The 22230-nt window shown below is 45.0% G+C and overlaps 1 protein-coding gene across 1 annotated transcript in view; it reads left to right on the forward strand.

The window, feature by feature from the left end:
- LOC122810682 (histidine triad nucleotide-binding protein 3-like) overlaps positions 1 to 22230 on the forward strand; it is a 436167-nt gene that overhangs the window by 259156 nt on the left and 154781 nt on the right. The window contains exon 3 of the mRNA XM_044082255.1: positions 21692 to 21761. Within this exon, the coding sequence (XP_043938190.1) occupies positions 21692 to 21761 (70 nt within the window). The remainder of the gene's footprint in view (positions 1 to 21691; positions 21762 to 22230) is intronic.

Raw genomic sequence — 22230 nt, forward strand, 5'->3', positions numbered from 1 at the left:
AAGGCAGGATGCTACTCAGGACTAGGGTCATACCTGCCTGTGCCACATGATCTGAGAGCTATTCTGTGTCTCTTTTCATGTAGCCCAGGGAGGCACATCTCAAGTCATTCACTCCAACATGGTCAATGACAGAGTCATATTTGTACTTGTTGAGGAGTGACTTGAGTGCATGCGTTATGTGGCGGATCCTGGCACCCGACAGGCAGCTGACTGTAATTTTCTCCTTGCTCAGCCTGGTGAGTGGGACATCAGTGTGCCTGACTATAGAGTCACCTATGACTAAAGTGTTAGTTATGTTGTCTTGCCTTAGGGGCTGTTGCTGGGTAGCACTCTGGTGTTGTGAGCTATGTGACACTTTGGTTGTGATTGGTGTTTGTTTGCATTTCAGCTTCGGAGGTCCTTGTTGCTTGGGCAGGTTACAGTTAAGGGTGTCTGCATATCTGGATTGAATGTTGCTATGTGTGGGTGTTGGTGGTGTGAATTTAGAAGAACTTTGTGTTGCTTTGAGGTGTACTGCAGGTGTTAACCTTCTCCTCTTGACTGTCTAGCACAATCTTGGGTGGAGAGAACTTTGCTTCCATTTTGGCTATGTAAGTGTATCTCTCACAGGTTGTAGTGTTGGGTGGTAGGAGGAGAGGGTTGTCTGTGTACATGAGCCAATTGCTGCATTGCCCCACTATGCCCAGATTCACCAGGTGGACAGGGGAAATCACTGGAAGCTGACCCTTGGACATGCCATGTTTGGTGCTTTTTTTGTAAAGTACAGGAGCAGTTTTCTCTTGCCTTAGCAAGGTACTTTGCAATTATAGGCTGTTTAGTGCCTATGATTAATTTCTCCTTATTAACAAGGAGAGTTGAGTGCTTGCATCAGTTTAAGGCTTCCTAGTGCTTTCCAGCAGGTGTTAGAGCAAGTGCTAGTCATAGGGATGCTTAAAGGTAAGATGAAAAAAAAATGGTTTATCCTAAACACTGCAGTGTGCACTAGATAAGATAGATGTAAATGCAGGTAACTTAAGATGTTAAGTTGTCTATCTCGCCTTTGTTCTTGCTGGTTGGGATCGGAGCCGATCCTCGGCTCCGACTCGGCCATCTTCTATAGCTTGAGAGCTGTTTACTGGCTCGAGGCTACCCCTTATCCCATGATGCCTAGCGATAGCTACCCAGATGTTCATCGTGTTTCACTGTTGCAGTCATCACTGTAGGGTCTTCCTGCTGGCAGGCAGTCCTCGGTCAGCCAGAATCCCAAAGTCTGGGTCCGGCGTCGGCTGTTCAGTCATGCTCCCTGACGTCAGAGCGTCAGAAGTACAAAGCTGCCAGCCGACGCCATGTTCTCCAGTCTTTCTTGCCGTGCGGTGAAAGCAGTTCGCAAGTGCCGGTCGGCTGACTCCTGATATTTTTCCGTGCTTCAGTCCGAAGACTTGCTTCTTCTTCTCAAAGCTAAGTACCCCGTTGGGGAAACTTTTTTCTTGCTCCAGTCCGATGTCAGAAAAAGTTAATAATTGCATTTCTTGTGGGAAGCAAATACCTCATAAGGATTTCCATTCTTACTGTATTCCTTGTTTAGGCCCTGTCCACGACGTAACTAGTTGTCGGTTTTGTGCTAGATTTAACCAACGTACGATTAAGCAGAGGTACGATTTTGCTTTTCACTACTTTGGTAGGTGATTTAATTATAAAATGTCGTCGGACACGCTTCCGACTACCGGAGTTCACAAACGACGCAAGGATAAGGACAGGCCTCCGAGGTCTAAATCAGACAACGTTACACAACCAGAGCCAGCTTCAGGTTCAGCCGTCGTCAGTGAGGTGCTTTCGCAGCCCCTGTCGTCGGCCATTTCAGAACCGATAGCCGAAACGGACTCCCACGAGGAGCCAACTAGGCCTTTGAGCACTCCAGCTGCAGGACCTTCGGATAATGCTCCCTCAGATGGGTTCGGAGCCGCTGTGCAGGTACCGGCTTCCGAGCGGGTTTTCAGGCCTACACAGCTTCTGATAAAGGCAAAACCCAGGACAAAGACAAAGACTCCTTCTAAATCTAAGACACCAGCCCAGGCTTCTTCTGATCCGGGACCCAAATCACAGAAACAGTTACTTAAAATGGCGGAGGACTTGCTAACCATGATTAGGGGTTCACATCCCCCTCCAGACAAAAGGCCAAGGCAAGAGTTGGATTATGAATCTTCTGACCAGGCATCTATTTTTTCAGTGTCTTCCTCTGAACATGAATATTCTTTTCCTCCTTATGAGGATTCTGATGCTGAGGAATCTATTCCATCAGCTTCTCCCCCTGACGATTTTTCTTTTGTGGAAACTTTACATGACATGAGGGAACATTTTCACTGGGAGGGACAGGAGAACTCAGAATCTAAGAGAAGGCTCAGGGATTTCCTTCTTCTTCCCCAACATAGACCCCTGGCTATTCCTCCTATTTTGGATATTGTGGATGATGCTTTTACTGAGGCTAATTTTACTCCTGACTCCTTTCCTCCAGCCCCTGCTAAGCCCGACAGATATTACAGGGTTCCTGACTCCCACCAGTTCCTTTACAAAACTCCTACTGCTGATCCAGAAACCATTTCTCAGGGTCCTAAGGGGGTTAAGGCTGCCTCTGCTAAATCCTATTCCGACAGATAAGGATTCCAGAGCTTTGGAGAGATGGGGCAAAAAAGTGTATACTTCTGCTACTTTATCGATTAGGGCCTTAAATTTCCAATTTCATATGCTAAAATATCAGCAATTTCTACTGTCTGTTATGAAACAAAAGTTAGGCACCAGTTCTGCATGTGCAGATAATAAGGAATTACATGATTTGATGCATGCTACTGAACAAGTGGGGAAGCATGGTTTACACTGTGGTTTTGATGCCTTGGAGGCTTCTTGCAGGGCGGCTGCCTCTGGCACAGTCATTAGAATACATGCATGGTTAAAGGAACAAAACTTACCTGATCAAGTGAAAGCAAAGTTACTGGATGCTCCTGTTCAGCATAATGTTTTGTTTGGGCCTAAGGCTGAAGAGGTGATAAAGAAAATGGAGGATAAGGCAAAATCCATGCAAACGGTTAAGGATTTCTTACAAGTTCAGCCCCCTAGATTTAGCAGAAATTGGCCAACAAAAAATTGGTCTTTTCCCAGCTCGGACAGGTCTCAGAGGGGTAGATATAGGCGCACCAGAGGGAGGCCTCAAACACAGACCTCTTACAGACCTAGACAATGGAGTGCTTCCACCTCCAGGGGTGGAGAGGACAGACCTCAGTCATATAGAAAACAGGCTGAATGACTCCCCCTGCATGGCTCCAGGAACTTCTTTCCTGGATGCCCCTCTAGGAGGAAAATTCTCTCTTTTTCAACAAAATTGGACTTACATAACCTAAGACAAGTGGGTTCTGGATGTAGTTTCAAGAGGTTACAAATTCCACTTTCATACCTTGCCAAGACCAAACGGATGGCCAGACCTACCAAAACACCAATGGTCCGAGGCATTATACCAGGTGGGATCCCTCATGGCTATGAGGGCCATAGAACTGGTTCCACAATCAGAGACGGGCCAGGGCTTTTACTCAAGGCTCTTTCTAGTGCCCAGAAAACAAAACTCATGGAGACCCATCCTGGATCTGTCAGTCTTAAATACTTTCCTGGAGATACCAAAGTTCAAAATGCTTACTCTACAGCAGCTCCTGCCAATGTTGAACAAAAATGCATGGATGGTGACATTGGATTTAAAGGAGGCTTACCTACACATCCCTATCAGACAAGAGTGCAGAAAATATCTCCAGTTCAAGGCCGGCTCGAAACATTTCCAATTCTCTGCGCTGCCCTTTGGCTTGTCTACTGCGCCCAGGGTCTTCACCAAGTGCCTGGCACCAGTAGTAGCTTATTGCAGACTCAAGGGTATTCAGATTTACCCTTATCTGGATGACTGCCTTATTCAAGCAGACAGCAAGGATGTTTTACTCCAGCACCTGGCATTTGTTCAAAATCTTTTCAAGTACCTGGGATTCACTGTAAACATAAAAAAGTCAAATTTGACCCCCACACGGCAGATAACTTTTCTGGGTGCTCTTTTAAACACAACAACCCAGATGGCATTCCTGACATCTGAAAAAGAACTACAGCTGGCTTCCACTTTCAAAACCTTGGCTTCTGTAACTCAGCTAACTGCAAGGAAATTCCTGCAGGCTTTGGGTTACATGGCCTCCTGCATCCTTCTCATACCAAATGCAAGACTCCATATGAGAAAAATACAATGGTACCTAAAAAGTGTATGGTCCCAGCATTGCCACAGCCTAGACACACAGATTGCTGTCTTGCCTTGCCTACAAAAAGAATTCCATTGGTGGACCATGGCATGTCTTCACAACAAAGGCAAAGCCTTCAGTCTACCTCCAGCCAGCCAAGTGTTAACCACGGATGCCTCGGATTATGCATGGGGAGCCCACCTGCAGGGAAAGGGTCTGCAAGGTTTTTGGAAAGAGGATCAGAAGCACCTACATATCAATTTAAAAGAGATGTTAGCTGTTCAGAATGCCCTCTTGGCTTTCAGGGATCTTCTACAACCAGGACAACTACTGATACGAACAGACAACACCACAGTTATGTGGTACATAAACAAGCAGGGGGGCTCACATTCCTACCCCCTTTGCAGACTAGCCATGACTCTATGGAACACAGCACTAGCTTGCAAAGTGGATCTACGAGCTCAGTTCCTGCCAGGGAAACAAAATACTTTGGCAGACAGCCTGAGCAGGAACCTGTCAGACCCACACGAGTGGATGCTAGACACCCACATATTCAAGACGATTACAGAAGCCTGGGGCTGCCCGGACATAGATCTATTTGCATCCCCCCTCAACCACCAGTTACAGATTTTTTGCACAAGGACTTTTCACAAGCTAGCATGGAAAGTGGATGCACTATCATTCAGTTGGAAAAACTTCAAGGGGTATGCCTTTCCACCAATACCTCTTCTACCACGGGTGTTATTAAAGATCAAGCAGGACAAGCCCAAGATGATGATTCTACTGGCCCCAAATTGGCCTTGTCAATTCTGGTACTCAACACTGAAGAATCTATTTCAGGAACCACCTTGGATTTTGCCTCAGATTCCCAATCTATTGTCCCAACACCAGGGCCAGGTTCTGCACTCTCATGTCAAAACTCTCAGCCTGGCAGCTTGGCGAATTCAGGATCTATGATTAATCCTCCCCTTCCCAAAAAGGTCATGGATGTTATCTTAGAAGCCAGACGGCCTAGCACTAGAAAATCTTATGCAGGCAAATGGAAGAGATTTTGCACCTGGATGCATGCTCAGGATTCGGATCCTCTCATTCCTAATATCCCTCAGATTTTGCTTTACCTAACAGACATGCTACATAAGGGTTTATCGTTCTCCATAAAAATTCATGCTTCAGCTATCTCTGCACATTACAATACAGACCCTCCACTCTTTTCACATCCATTTCTGAAACAATATCTATGAGGGGCAAAGAATTTAAGGCCCCCTAGGACACCACCCATACCTGCCTGGGACCTCAACTATGTTCTGGAAAAACTCACTCTGCCTCCTTTTGAGCCTGCTGCCACAACTGATATTAAGTATTTATCATGGAAGACAGCTATCCTACTGGCTTTGACTTCAGCCAGGAGAGTCTCGGAGCTACAAGCACTCATGGCTGTGGAATCTTACATTGTTTTTCACCAAGATAGGGTGTCTTTAAGGACTAATCCTGCTTTCATGCCTAAAGTGGTTTCCAAAGTGGCCTTAAATCAAACTATTCACCTGCTAACTTTTTTCACTAATCCACAAAATAAGGGGGAAAGGATCTTGCATTCCTTGGATGTACACAGACAACTTTGTTTTTACCTGGACAGAACCAAGGATATCAGGAAAACAGAGCAACTGTTTGTTTCTTATGCAGCAAACTCCCAAGGCAAAGCCATTTCAAAACAGACCATTTCTAAATGGATTGCGCATGGAATCAGATTTTGTTACTCTCATCATGGAAAGCAAACCCCAGGAAAAATTAGGACTCACTCTACCAGAGTTGCTGCTACTTCAGCTGCCTTTCTCAGGGGAGTACCTACCAAAGATATTTTGGAAGCTGCAACTTGGAGTTCAGTGCATACTTTCTCTAAGCACTATAATCTCCCTCTTTACTCTAAGTCCAGGGCAGGCTTTGCTTCTGCAGTCTAGCCGCCCCTTCTTCTCTATAACCACCACCCCTTATCTCAGCTTTGGGATTCAACCCTACAGTGATGACTGCAACAGTGAAACACGATGAACATAGTACAGTTGTGTACACTTACCATAAATGTAGATGTTCGAGTGTCTTCACTGTTGCAGTCTGGGTTGCCCTCCCTCCTGTCCCCTCTTATACTTTCACTAGTGTGCTTACCTACTTCACCTTTCTTCTGAGGTGTATTTGCTACAGGCTATGGGGTTTGTGGTATGTTACTTTTTGGTTTTTACTATTGGCCTTCATTTTTAGGCACCTGACATCTGGGGCAAGAAAAACTGGAGAACATGGCGTCGGCTGGCAGCTTTGTACCCCTGACGCTCTGACGTTAGGGAGCATGACTGAACAGCCGAAGCCGGACCCAGACTTTGGGATTCTGGCCAACCAAGGACTGCCCGCCTGCAGGAAGAACCCTACAGTGATGACTGCAACAGTGAAGAGTCGAACATCTACATTTATGGTAAGTGTAAACAAATGTACTATCTCATTTGCCGCTTCAGCTGCGAGGTGTCGTTTTTCTGGCTCAGGCTCGTATAAAGTTTTTTTGTATAACTTTCTTTCTATAGAATTCTATATTTCAGTGTTTTATTGTTAACGATTAGTCTTGTTTTTTGTAATAGCTGGTGTTTAGTTGTAGTATTTCTTCTTTACCTTGTAGAACGCGTTTAACTTAGAGAGTTCTCCCCCACCCCTCCCCCCTATCCTCTTCTTGTCAGGTTAGTTGTTTAAGTTAGAGGCTTTCCTTCTACCTTTCTTTATAGGCTAGCCGTTTAAGTTAGAGGCTTTCCTAATTTAAAAAAAAAAATCTTTATCCATAGTCTTGTAGTATAGTGTGTTTTTTGTGTAGACTGTATTTTGCTTTGGTAGCTGTTGTTGTATTTGCTGTTTCCCTCTTTCAGGATGTCGAAGGAATCCAAAGCGTCTGGATTGAAGAAGTGTGACTCATGCTGTCAGAAAATGTCTCTGACAGATGGGCACACTTCTTGTGTCTATTGTTTAGGCACTGTGCATCTGCAGAACAATCTGCCATGCCATTAGTCCAAGAGTCCTGCAGGAGCGTAAGAATAAGCTTATTCTTAGGGGTCTTTTAAAACCCCAGGATTCACTGGCCAAGAGCTCTCAGCCTGTGAAATCCCCTAAATCTACCAAGCCGTCGGCTCCAAGTTCGGAGCCGTCCTTGGTTCAGACTCTACCTTCTACTTCGGTTCCGGCTGGTACCGATAAGACTATCTCCCCGGTGGCTCCATCAGAAACTTCGGAGCCTTTGTGGAGCCACAAGAGGCTGAGGTCCCCTTCATTGGAATCAGTACATTCGGCTCCTCAGTCTCCTTTGCTTCAGCGTGACCGCAGTCACCGATCCTCTCACTCCTGTCTATTCTCTAGGTTGTCCGATCATGATGTGGAGAGAGTGATCAGTAGGTTGCTAAAGTTGCAGGCACTTGCCAAGATGTTGTCCAGCCCTCCTCAACAGGTGTCGGCTTCGTCCACCTCTATCAATGTTCATCCTCCGACTCCAATGAGTTCCGAGCCAGAGTTCGTTGGGGTTCGATTAGTGGAACCGTCGGCTCCGATAACTCTATCTCCTTCGGTTCCAGTGTCTGCTCCGATCCCTTCGGTGGTGCCTTCTGTTGAGGGATCTGGGCACTGGGGTTCCCTCGTCGGCTCCGAGGGGGTGAGTGGCATCGGACCCTTGTCCGACTCCATTCTCCCTCTCGGAGCTTTGGCGCAGGTGAGCTTGGCTCCTACATCGGCCTTGGAGCCATCTCCCTTGGTGCGGAGAAGGATTCCGATTTCTTCGGAACCGTAGCTTTCTCTGCATCATGGCAGGGATGCCTTCGATGTCATGAGGAGTGTGCTGGCCACTGAGTCAGCTCCACCGGCTCCATTCCCTGTAGTGCCTGTGCCAACCTCTGCTCCTCCTCCAGACCCCAAGCGTAGGGAACTGGCACTCCAGGGCACCCCATTGGGTGTTTCCTCTTCTTCCAAGGCCTCTCCTGATCATTCAGAGGAGCCCCCTCATAAGAAGAAGTGCAAGAGGAAGCACATTGACTCCCCTGAGTCTGTCACTTCTGATACAGACTTAGATGATTCGGAAGGATCCCCGAGATCTCCCTCTGAAGATGTTTCCTTCTCGGACATCCTAGAAATGCTTAAGCAGAGGGGAAACTGGAACCCCCTAGCCCCTACCGAGGATGAGTCTGTATTTCTGGATGCGTTCGGTTCCCGACCTTCCACCTCCTGGGTTTCTCCACCTTTCGATCCACTTATGGCAGTGGTGGCTCGAAAGGCTTGGTCCGTTCTGGATACAGTGGAACCAACTCCGAGGAAACCTGGCAAATTCATCACAGCACCCCAAGATAAGCAGTTCCTTACCAAAGGTGTTTCTGTTGATGCCATGGTGGTAGCAGCAGCCACCAAAAAAGAGTTAGTGGAGACCTCTTTGTCTGTCCATCCTCCTAACAAGGAGTCTAGGACCATGGACAGATACGGGAAGCGAATGTTCGCTTCAGCGACGTTTTCTATGAGGTCACTGAACTACTTATGTAATTTTACCTGGCTTCAGAGGGATCTCCTTAAAGAGCTCGGAGATACCCTTCAAGATCCATCAGCTGAGGTGGCTCAAGCTAAAGTAGCTTCCCAGCTGGCGACGCTTAATTCCGTAGTTAACTCCTCCATGAGGCTCATGTCCTATGCAGCCAATGGTGCGAGTAGAGCCGCAGGTACGGGTGTGGCCATTATGAGGCATGCATGGATGCGGCTGTGTAATTTTGCGGAACCCTTTTGAGCGTCATTCACCAACACCCCCTTTGATGGTTTCTTTATTTTTGGACCACAGGTGAAAAACACTTTGACTAGGTGTGAGCAAGAAGGCAAGACTCTCTCTGCCATGGGAGTCCGTTTTTCCACTCCTAGACCATACCCCAAAGGTCAGAAGAGTTATTTGGGACAACTATTTGGAATTTCTGTGACACTACTCAGCTTTACAATACCAGCATTATTTAAGAATTTAATGGAAATTCTTTGTTCTTTTCATTGAGGGGCACAGCAATGCTGAAAGTATACTGTGAGTTCCAGCAACAGTATCAGTCAATTGGCGTACTTGTTACCCTCGCAATTGTATAAACCAGCGACGCTGAAAGTACACTATGAGTGGTGACAACAGTGTGAGTTAATTGATGTACTTGACACATTTGAATTTCTTTTGCTGTTGACAGAGAAATATAACAACGCAAAAAGTGGACTTTGAGCTTCAGCAACAGTTTAAAGTTAATTGGCGTACTTGTTACCTCCATAACTGCTTATATTAGCAACATTGAAAGCACGTTATGAGTGTTGGCAACATTTCTCTTGCTGTTATCTGATAAGTACAGCAACGTTGAAAGTGAGCTTCGGCAACAGTTTCAAGTCAACTGGTGTACTTGTTATCTTTATAACTGTTCATATCAGCAATGTTAGAAATATACTGTGAGTGTTGGCAACATTGTAAGCTAACTGGTGTACTTGATACTACATTCTCTTTCATATAAGAGGACTTTTTTAAAGGACTTTAATATGGCGGTTAACCATCACCGATTTAATTGCATTTTGAGGAGCGATTTAGTTGCACGCTTTGAACACGCTGCATACTATTATTTAGAACCGAAAGGTTTTACGCTTCTGTAGAAGCGATTTATGTTTTTATAAGCTGCTGGGGCAGACTACGTGAATTTTGCAAGCATAAATGGTCTTTTAAATAAAAATTTCTTAAGAGAAGTCTAGCTTCTTGCATTTTTTGAACTATCAGCCGTGGAGTAGCAGTTTGATTTTTTTCTGTATTTGTGTTTTTTACTTACTGCTACTTTAGTGGTAAGTTTTACATTTACATTTTCTTAGTCAAAGGTCAGAAGAGTGGCAAAATGTGGTTCCAAAAATGCCAGGGTGCCTTTCCTGACACACGTAGCGATTTTTCCTCCAGGGGCAGAGGGGGAAATAATAACAACAGATGCCGACCTCTTGGCAGAGGGGATCTGCAGAACCAGGGCAACAGAGAATCCATCTCTGATAAGCCCTTTCAGCATCCCTGAAGGGTTGCCCGGCTGCTCACCTCTGGAGGCAGTCAGGGGAAGACTTTCACTTTACCCAAAGGCCTGGCAAAATTTAACGCAAGACAGATGGGTACAGTCCATTATATCCGGAGGTTACAAAATTCCCTTCTGTCAGTCCCCCTCACCATCAAGGAAATCCCTTCCAGATGTTCCACCCAATCTGAAGGACCAAGCAGTAATAGAAGTTTCAAAACTGCTAGAAAAAAAGAGTCATCCAGGAAGTCCCGGCAGACCAGCACAGATACGGAACTTACTCAAGGTTCTTTTTGGTACCAAAAAAGACAGGAGACTGGAGACCGATTCTGGATCTCAGCAGACTAAACAGGTCTGTACAAAGAACAAAGTTTCAGATGGTCACGCTACAGTCCATTCTACCCTTTCTGGGTCAGGACAATTGGATGTGCTCGATAGATCTTCAAGATGCGTACTACCACATCAAGATGGACAGGTGCTCCAGGAGATTTCTTAGCTTCCGGCTGGGAGCCAGTCATTACCAGTTCAGAGCTCTGCCCTTTGGTCTCACCACAGCCCCCAGGGTGTTCACCAAATGTATGGCAGTGGTCACGGCTCACCTGAGATGTCGAGGATTCCAGGTGTTTCCATATCTAGATGACTGGCTCCTCACTACCACTACCAGGCATAAACTTCTACAAGCCAGGGACTACACACTCACAATCTGCTCCTAGCTAGGCATTACAATAAACTTTGAAAAATCTGCCTTGTTGCCCTGTCAATCTATCACCTACATAGGAGCAGACTTAGACACAAGGAACATGTCCGCAAGGCTACCACTAGAAAGGGTGTCTACAATTTGTCAGCAAGTACAAATTCTAATGCAGAGCAAAAGAATCCAAGTCAGGTTTGTCCGTCAAACTCTGGGTTCCATGGCAGCAGCCATTCTTCTAATCCCACTAGCCTGCTTTCTCATGAGGATCCTTCAGTGGCTTCTGTTCACACAGTGGTCTTTCCAACAGCTGCCCATGTCTCACATGATCATGATTACAGAAGCATGCAAAAGGCACCTTTCCTGGTGGATGGTCTCCCCACTAGTGACTCAGGGCAGACCCTTCATTCAGCCCCCTCCGGTAGCCACAGTGACCACAGACGCCTCCCTGATAGGGTGGGGTGGGGCATTATCAGGGCAGGACAGTCCAAGGCACTTGGCAACCTCACGAGTACCATCTGCACATAAACATCCTAGAAATGAGAGCCGTGCTCCTAGCGTTACAAGCCCTTCAGGACTCTCTTTCTTCTGGGACCATAGCAGTTCAAACAGACAACATGTCAGTGGTGTGGTTCATCAACAAGCAGGGCGGAACCAGGTGTTACCCCCTGTATCGAGAAGCACTCAGACTGTGGCAGTGGGTGATTTCCTCCCAACGTTTTCTGATTGCGACACACATCCCTGGGAGTTTCAACGTCATAGCAGACAGGCTCAGCAGAGCTATCCTCATGCCTCATGAGTGGTCTCTGAATCAGGAAGTTGCGGATCTTATCTTCTGCAAATGGGGACAGCCTTGCTGCAATCTTTTTGCCACCCCCTTCAACAGCAAATGCAGCAACTGCTTCTCCCTTCTTCCGCTTGCAGGTCACTCACCCAGAGACGCTCTAGTCCACGATTGGCCTCAGGGACTTCTTTATGCCTTTCCTCCATTTCCCCTGATTCCAAAACTCACACAGAAAGCAATATTGTTGAGTTGCAAAATGATCCTCATTGCCCCCTACTGGCTTCGACAGATATGGTTCCCATTCCTGCACCATTACCTTCTCGATCAGCCCTGGACTCTGGATCCGATTCCAGACCTACTGATTCATCAATCAGGTGGGTTGCATCAATCCCTCCAAACCCTCCAGCTTACAGTTTGGTTGCTCCACTTCCAACCTTAGCCAGACTTCCTAGCATTTCCCCGGCTGTACGTGAGATTGTCGCCTCCTCTCACAAATCCACAACCAGAAAAACCTGTGCTAGTTAATGATAACGTTTTTCTTGTTGGGTAGAGACTAGGAACATAGATCCCTTTTCAGCCCCACGAAATTCTAGAATTCCTAGCACAACTTTTTCATTCTGGGTCCACTTCTGCTACAATCAGGGTTCAATTAGCGTCCATTTCTAACTTTCATGTCGGTCTGTCAAATTCAAACATTATGTCTTATAAGCTCTGTAAAGCCTTTTTGAGAGGGACCACTCTCCTTAGGCCTCCAGTGAGAGATCCCCCTCCTCCTTGGGACCTTAATCTGGTATTAGCTTCCTTAACTCTGCCCCCTTTTGAACCAGCAGCATCATGCCCTATTAAGTTTCTATCTTGGAAGAAACTCTTTCTGGTAGCTATTACTTCAGCCAGACGCATCTCTGAACTTCAGGCACTATGTGTTTGTCCTCCATACTTGGTTTTTCATAAGGACAGGGTTGCTCTGAGGACTAATCCTTTGTTTCTTCCGAAAGTCTGCTCAGAAAATAATTTAAACCAATCTATAGACCTTCCTGTGTTTTTCCCCAACCACACCAACAAGGCAGAGTACAAATTACACCAATTGGACGTTCATAGATAATTGCATTTTTACCTGCACAGGCCTAAGGAAATAAGGAAGTCGGACCAACTATTCCTTTCCTATGCTCTGGGCAAACAAGGTCTCCCAGTTTCCAAGGTGAACTTATCCAGGTGGTTGTCTCACACTATTACTTTCATTTATCAATTAAGGAACAAAGAGTTACCTATCAAACCAAAAGGTCATTCTACTAGGGCCTTGGCCACCTCTATAGCCTTCCAGTCTAGGTTGCCCATGGATTCTATCTGTGCAGCTGCTATACAGGCAAATCCTCATATCTTTATTTCTCATTACAAGCTAGATATGGTCTCCAGGAGCAGAGCTGACTTTGTTTCCACTGTTCTGAAGAGTCTGTTCCAATGAGCCACCCAGGATTGTAGATGCTAGTGACGCTGTCCCAACCAGCAAGAATGAAGGCGAGATAGACAACTTAACGTAAAGAAGTTATGTACCTACCATAACATTCCATGTTAGTTGCCTTCATCTCGCCTTTTTTCTTGTGTCCCACCCTCCATCCCCCTGTCCTATTGGACCGAGAGGAGTTCTGGTTTCACTGGCTGAGTGTTCTTTGCTTTGTTTCCTCTACTGACTTTAGAGAGTATGTCAGGTATGCTCAACCTATTTGTATAGACAGGTTTATTCTCTGGCTATGTCTGGGGTTAGCTATTTCAAATGAGATCTGGGTAGCTATCTCTAGGCATCATGGGATAACGGGTAGCCTCGAGCCAGTAAACAGCTCTTGAGCTATAGAAGATGGCCGAGTTGGAGCCAAGGATCGGCTCCGATCCCAACCAGCAAGAAAGAAGGCAAGATGAAGACAACTAACATGGAACGTTATGGTAGGTACATAACTTCTTTTTTTACCTGTCCAAAAAGTTAAGTTTTAGTGGAGAGTCACTATTTTTAAAATGGCAAGATAGATTGAAAGGGGGTGGTCACTTTTGTATTCTGGTACTATGGAATACAGTAGGATGGCCAATAAATTTAAATAGTTGAAGGGGGATGATTTCACAAAATGATAATTTGTGCTTACTCACACAAGCCATTGAATGGAGAGAGGAAATTAGATATATGATCAAATTAACATAAGAGGCAGGCAAAAAGATAGTGGTATTTAAGAACTTGACAGTAAGTGGGTGGGAGAGTGGGGAAAACATTTCTGCCTGACTCACAAGAGACAGAGCTGTGGTCTCTTTTGAAGTTTTAATATGCAGTTAAAAGCAGAATACAAGTAAAACACAAGTCAGACAGGACCCAGGAAATTAGGATAGAGGAAAACACCTCCAGAAAGAGGTTGGTCACTAGAGGAGTCCCTCAGGGCTGTATGCTGGGTTTGCTCCTTTTCTGCATCTGCTTCTCTGAAGTCAAGGCATCTGGCTGACCAAGATTTCAGATGGTTGCAAACTAGGAACTGTCTTGAAATCCACCCAAGACACTAACATCCTACAGGAAGGGCTAATACAGACAAATGACTGATGCCAAAGCCACAGCTTAAAACACAATGCCAAGAAATGGGTAAATGTATCCTTTGGGAAGTCAACCATCCTAGGAAATTACCTCATCAATAACACACCCCTAAGACTGAGACTTCCCATACTCTGGAATAAACTACCCATCTATATCAAACAAAGCTCCTCATTAGCACTCTTCAAGAAAAATCTTGATGATTGGATGGGAAATAGGAAATTCACCCTGGGGATCACCTCTGTGGCTCTACTCGACAGTGGCACAGGAAAATAATTTTCTTGGGTGGCAAAAGACAGGGTACCTTTTTGGCTGGGCTTGTATAGGCCCCAGGGCCGATAGCCTAGTATCAGCCTATGAACCTAAGAGTAGAATCAGTAGTCAGTGATTTGGGTGTGTATGTAGATATGTGTCTTAGTTAGTAAGGAAATCATTCTATATTGCTTAACTTACAAGTAAAGCCATGGCATCTAGGTCCAAGGAAGTCATCTTTCCACTGTATTTGTCCCTCATCAGGCCCATCATTTAGTACAACACAGAACTGTTCACAGAAATCATGTACAAGCATGTTAATGGCTGCATAGAGACAGCTGTCCCCACCAGGAAGAAGTACAGAACTAACTCAAAAAACAAGCCACCCTGGTGGAATCACAAAATCAATAGGCTGTATAACAGAAGGAAGAAAATCATGGCAAAAATTAGGAGGTGCAGCACCCAGCAGGATAACAGCACTTTCATCAAACTAAATAAACAACTCAGAGGACAAATTGTCTACCAAAGCTAAATTTGAGGTAAGTTTGGCCTCCCAGGCTAAGGACAACCACAAGCATTCTTTAGCTATGTCTGCAACCTCAAAGGCAATGCACAGTTGTGTGCAGAGCTCATTGTAAATGGAGCCATCTACACTAAGCCAGAAGACATTGCAAACCTCCTGGCTGATAAATTCAACTCCAGCTTTACCCCTCTCTCCCTCTCAATCTTCCCTCAGAAAATATCAAATATAACTCCCACTACTATCACTAGGGAACAGGTCCTTAATACTCTCTCCAAGACCAAGACCACGACCGCTGCATCAATGGGCCCAGACAGTATCCCAGGATGCCTTCTAAAGCACATGACCTATCAGGACCTCTGGAATTGCTATTTAACTGTAGCCTCCAAGCAGGTTCCGTGCCTCATGAATGGAGAAAGACAACAGTCATCTCTCTGCACAAAGATGGGCCATCTACAGACCCTGGAAACTACAGACCCATAAGTCTCACTAGTCTTCTATATAAAGCTTTGGAAAGAATTATCATGGAGATTATTAGTAGAGATGTAATAAACCTCCAGACACTGAACCCAACCCAGTTTGGTTTTATCAAGGGCAGATCATGTCTACTCAACCTGGTGGACTTCTTTGAGAAGGTCACCAAAGCAATGGGTGAGGACAGAATCATTCACACTGCCTGCCTTAATCTCCCCAAGGCATTTGACGCAATGTGGGAGGATGGCATAATGGTTAAGGTGTTTACCTTGGAGACACAAGGTGCATGGTTTTATTCTCACATAGGGTAATTGGCTAGGCTTAAAATGGCCCACAAGGGCAGTTAGCCTAGTACTACTAATCTGTGAACCTATGAACCCCACTCGGGCATTGTTGACAAACTCAGGAAGTTGGGTACAAACCCATATGACACCCGGTGGATAGCCAACTGGTTCACAAACTGGACCCAGGAAATTAGAAGTGGGGAGTCCACGTCTACAAAGAGGCCAGTCACAAGTGGAGTTCCTCAGGAATCAGTCCTTGGACCACTGTTTTTTGGCATTTACTTCTTAGAAGTCAAGGCCAGTGTCAGTGGTCTCTGGCTGACTAAATTTGCAGATGACTGCAAATTAGGAGCTGTCATTAAGTCTCACACTGACAGAAATGTTCTCCAGGAGGGGCTGACACAGACAAACAACTGGTGTCAGAGCCATGAACTAAAACTAAATGCCCTGAAATGCATAATAGTATACTTTGGGAAGTCATCCATCCCCGGTAGCTGTCCTATTGTCAGCTCATCCCTTAGCGTTGCCCCAGTAGTCAGGGACTTAGGGACACACACAGATAGCAGTCTAGCCTTTGACCACCATCTGTCTACAGTGGTGAAGAAATCATTCCATGCTGCACAACTTATAAGCAAAGTTATGGCATCTAAGTCCAAGGAAGTCATTGTTTCACTGTATTTGGCATCATCGGCCCTGTCATTGAGTACAATGCCCCCTATGGTATGTACCTAACCAGGCATATCCAATAATTGGAACGTCCACTGAAGTTTTTCACTAAAAGACTACAGGGCATAAGTAAAATGTCCTATGCAGACTGCCTCAAGGCCCTATCCCTGAAGTCTGTCTCTTACAGGCTTTTGAGGGGTGATCTATGCCTGGCATACAGGGCATTGTCAGACCCCACTACTCCTGCATATCCACAGAACAAACAGCACCAGAATTACCTGTTCTGAAGACTTAAACCTTGACTGTGATATAATTAGTCTACGGAACAGGCTCCCCATCCATGTGAAGCAGAGTTCCTCCTTAACCCAATTCAAGTGCAACTTGAGCAATTGGATGGGAATAAACTCAAATGCCATGGAACAACTAGTCAACATCCCCACAAGAGGAGAAAACATACTTGATCTCATCATCACGAACATGGGATCAAAATGTTCAACACCGGAAGTATACCCCTCACTGGTGAGATCAGATCATAAACTAATCTCGCTGGAGGTCCTCATCCCGCCCCCACCTGAAACAAAAAAGACCACAGTGAAAAACTTCTCAAAAACCGATTTCACACTTCTAAAAACTAGTGTGGTCTCCTTTAAGGCCCCTGAGCCAGTGGTAAACATTACTCAAACCGCTGAATCACTTACAAATGCCTTCTACCAGCACCTACAGGACTGCATGGATCAGGCAATCCCAAACAAAACTAAGACTCTCTGTACCAAAGGCAAGCATCCAGTCTGGTGGACCCCAGCCATAAACAAGCTCTACAACAAAAGGAGGAAGCTATTACAAGATAGAGCAAAATCCTTGAAAGGTAAGACACCTTTGATCATTATAAGTAAAAACTAAGAGCTCTCATAAAATCATCCAAGGCAAATTTTGAGAGAAAAATCGCCAAGGACTCTAAAGACAATCATAAGGCCTTCTTTATCTATGTTAGAAACCTAGGAGGAAACTCCCAGATATGCTCAGAATTAGTTCAAAACGATGTGAAAATTACTGAACCTACACACATTGCTAACATACTGGCTGACAGGTTCAGTGCAAACTTCTCCCCTCCCCAAAGGAGAGATATCTATTGCAGAGGATTGTAGCCCCCCTAACATCACCAACGCACAGGTGAGAACTGCCCACACTAAGGCAAAAACACAGCATCCATGGGACGGATGGTGTCCCCGGCTGTGTGCTTCATGAACTCAACGAGGAATTAAACCCACAGTTAGGACAGCTGTTTAATCTTAGCCTCACCTCAGGATACGTACCCAAGGAGTGGCGACGGCGACTGTGGTCCCACTTCATAAGGGCGGTGCCTCCACAGACCCTGGAAATTACCGCCCATTAGCTTGACAGGCCTTATCTGCAAAGCCATGGAGAGGATCATAATGAAACTCATAAATAAAGACATAGGGAACTTGCAGACTTTGGATCCAACCCAGTTTGGCTTTGTCAAAGGCAGATCCTGCCTCTTAAACTTGGTTGACTTTTTCGAGACAGTCACCAAGGCCATTGATGAGGGAAGGCAGTCCATACAGCCTACCTCGACCTGGCAAAGGCCTTCACACAATACCCCACTCAGGTATCATCGAAAAACTCATCAGCTTGAACGTAAACCCATACATCACAAGATGGGTTGCAAACTGGCTAAGTGACAGAACCCACAGGGTCAGAGTTGCTGGAGCCATGTCAGACTCAAAGCCTGTCACAAGTGGTGTCCCACAGGGCTCAGTCCTGGGTCCACTCTTGTTCGGCATCTACTTTTCTGAAGTACAAGCAAACACAGGAGGGTTATGGCTGACAAAGTTTGCAGATGACTGCAAACTGGGCGCCATAGTCGAAAACACATCTGACACAGATATCCTCCAGAAGGGCCTCACAGAAACGGATAACTGGTGCCAGAGCCATGGCCTGAAGTTAAACGCCAAAAAATGCATAGTCATACCCTTCGGGAAAAACAAGGCTACCCCTAGCTACCATATAGGTGGCAATCCACTGAGCACAGAAAAAGTCATCAAGGATCTGGGGACCCAAGTTGACAGTAGCCTTTCGTTTGACACTCATGTTGCTAAAGTAGTTAGGAAAACCTTCTATATCGCCCACCTGATCATGAAGGGATTCACATCTAGATCAAGGGAGGTCATCGTCCCCTGTACTCATCACTCATTAGACCTATGATTGAGTACAATGCCCGTTCGAATGTATCTGACCAGACACCTGCTGCAGCTTGAAAGGCCCCAAAAGTTCCTCACCAAAAGGATAAAGGGTCTCAAAAATATGTCTTATGCTGCCCGACTGAAAGAACTCCAGCTCTATTCAGTCTCATACCGCTTGCTCAGAGGTGACCTGTGCCTGACATATAAGGCCATGTCAAACCCAGATTTGATGAATATGCTTCACCTCAAAAATCTAGATCCCTCAGAACCACAAGGGCGGGAGACTTAAACCTTGACACGGTTATAAATAGAACGTGCTGGAGGGACAGATTCATCACCCAGAGACTCCCTATGCTGTGGAACAAAATCCCGGTACATGTGAGGCAGAGCACCTCGCTGGCCTTGTTCAAGAGGAATCTTGACCAATGGATGGGAGATCGCAGATATACCCCAGGGATTACTTCAGTGTCACTGCTTGACAGAGGCACAGAAAAATGATAGGCATAGTTTTTATTCAAACTAAAGGGGTGGCGAAAGCCACATAACTATGGGCTAGGCTTATAAATGCCCTTGGGCAGATAGCCTAGTATGAACCTATGAACCTATGAAAATGGAAATTCATCCCTGGTTTGGCACCTATGTCTCTAATGGACACAGGTAACCTGTAAATGGTTCATCTCGCAGGCCCATGTTTACACTTATCAAGGATATCAGAACTTGTCAGAGATTTGGGATGCATGACTAGGCATAAAAAGGCCCTTGTGGTCATTAGCCTAGTAAACACCTATGAACAATGCCTCCTTCGCTATGTTCCTGACCAGGTACATACAACTATTGGAATGTCCACAGACATCCCTCACAAACAGAATACAGGTCATAAACATGCCCTATGCAGATCACCTCAAAGCCCCATCTCAGTACTCTTGTATTGGAATGTCCACAGACATCCCTCACAAAAAGAACACAGGTCATAAACATGTCCTACGCAGATCACCTCAAAGCCCCATCTCAGTACTCTTGTATTGGAATGTCCACAGACATCCCTCAGAAACAGAGTACAGGTCATAAACATGTCCTATGCAGATCACCTCAAAGCCCCATCTCAGTACTCTTGTATTGGAATGTCCACAGACATCCCTCAGAAACAGAATACAGGTCATAAACATGTCCTATGCATATCACCTCAAAGCCCTATCTCAGTACTCTTGTATTGGAATGTCCACAGACATCCCTCACAAACAGAATACAGGTCATAAACATGTCCTATGCAGATCACCTCAAAGCCCCATCTCAGTACTCTTATATTGGAATGCCCACAGACATCCCTCACAAACAGAATACAGATCATAAACATGTCCTATGCAGATCACCTCAAAGCCCCATCTCAGTACTCTTGTATTGGAATGTCCACAGACATCCATCACAAACAGAGTACAGGTCATAAACATGTCCTATGCAGATCACCTCAAAGCCCCATCTCAGTACTCTTGTATTAGAATGGCCACAGACATCCCTCACAAACAGAATACAGGTCATAAACATGCCCTATGCAGATCACCTCAAAGCCCTATCTCAGTACTCTTGTTTTGGAATGTCCACAGACATCCCTCACAAACAGAATACAGATCATAAACATGTCCTATGCAGATCACCTCAAAGCCCCATCTCCGTACTCTTGTCCACAGACATCCCTCACAAACAGAATACAGGTCATAAACATGTCCTATGCAGATCACCTCAAAGCCCCATCTCAGTACTCTTGTATTGGAATGCCCACAGACATTCCTCACAAACAGAATACAGATCATAAACATGTCCTATGCAGATCACCTCAAAGCCCCATCTCAGTACTCTTGTCCACAGACATCCCTCACAAACAGAATACAGGTCATAAACATGTCCTATGCAGATCACCTCAAAGCCCCATCTCAGTACTCTTGTATTGGAATGCCCACAGACATTCCTCACAAACAGAATACAGATCATAAACATGTCCTATGCAGATCACCTCAAAGCCCTGTCTCAGTACTCTTATATTGGAATGCCCACAGACATCCCTCACAAACAGAATACAGGTCATAAACATGCCCTATGCAGATCACCTCAAAAGCCCCATCTCAGTACTCTTGTATTGGAATGTCCACGGACATTCCTCACAAACAGAATACAGGTCATAAATATGCCCTATGCAGATCACCTCAAAAGCCCCATCTCAGTACTCTTGTTTCCTACAAACTGTGTGGAGGTGATCTATGCCTGGCATACAAGGCATCCTTGGATCCCACGCTGATGGAACTTTTGCAAATCTGCAAAACAAATAGCATCAGAATTACATGATCTAGAGATTTAAACTTTGCTTGTGACATAAGTAGGACACTTTGGAAGGACGGGTATGAGCGTCAATTTCCCTTCTTTGGAACAGACTTCCTATCCATGTGAAGCAGAGTTCTTTCCTAATCCTGTTCAAGAGAAATCTGGACCAGTGGATAGGAAATCGGAAATACATCTTGGTTCTAGGACCTATGTCTCTAATGGACAAAGGCAGCCTGTAAGTCTTGTCCTAGTTTACATATACCCCATAAAGTAATCTCTAAAGCAAGTAACCTTGCAGGATACAGTTGGGATGCTTGGCTAGGTTTATAAATGCCCCAGTGGCTGTTAGCCTAGTATACACTTATAAACCTACTTGGAGTCGAGAAGTTCTTGGTGAAGTTTGTGTTCTGCAGTTCATTTATTTTTTTGTTTAATAACGGACAACATGTTCAGTGGGTAAGTTCCAGAGACAAAATAATTTTACTTTGTACTTTTGATCTATTTTAGGCTTCAGACATTTTATTTCATCCCCAGCAGATTAATTGCATCGCCAAAAACAATGTACTACACTAAACTGATGGATTATTTCTTTAATCTGTTTATAACTTCATTTTTTAAGTCATTCTTGTTTGTTTTTTTTTTGTCTGATTAGTGCAGAGAATGATGGAAGTTGGAAGAAGGGTACTGCAGCAAAACAGAGTGACAGACCTCGAGGATGTAAGGTAAGAATGCTGTTAAATGGAGAATATTTGCTAATTTTACCTTATCTGCATGTATAATCAACAGGGCTGAACTGAAAATTTGATGGGGGCAGGAGCTGTAATGTTGATGTACAGGCAGGGAAATCACTGTTCTTAGCCAGAACTTTCCTGTCCTAGTCATAGAGAAGGGAGTTAGGGTTCAGTTCTTGCTTTTTTTTCTCTCCTAGCAGTCATTGTAGTATTGTGGATCATTTAAAAAATAAAGAATACTTTAATAACTGCTTTGCTGAGTTTTGCTGCTGTTCATTTAGCTTTGTGGCTCATTAAGTTGCATGTTGTTTGTTTAGAATTGAAATACTTCTCGTTTCCCAAATAAAAAGTAGTAAATTGAATTAACTGTTCTTTCACACAAAAAAATGAGCTTTTTACAGACCATTTTTCAGACTCAATTTACACATTTGGATTTATTTCTGACTCACTTTGTCTCCTT

This window comes from Protopterus annectens, chromosome 1.part1 (genome assembly GCF_019279795.1).
Source record: "Protopterus annectens isolate FY-2018-M chromosome 1.part1, PAN1.0, whole genome shotgun sequence".
Lineage (NCBI taxonomy): Eukaryota > Metazoa > Chordata > Ceratodontiformes > Protopteridae > Protopterus > Protopterus annectens.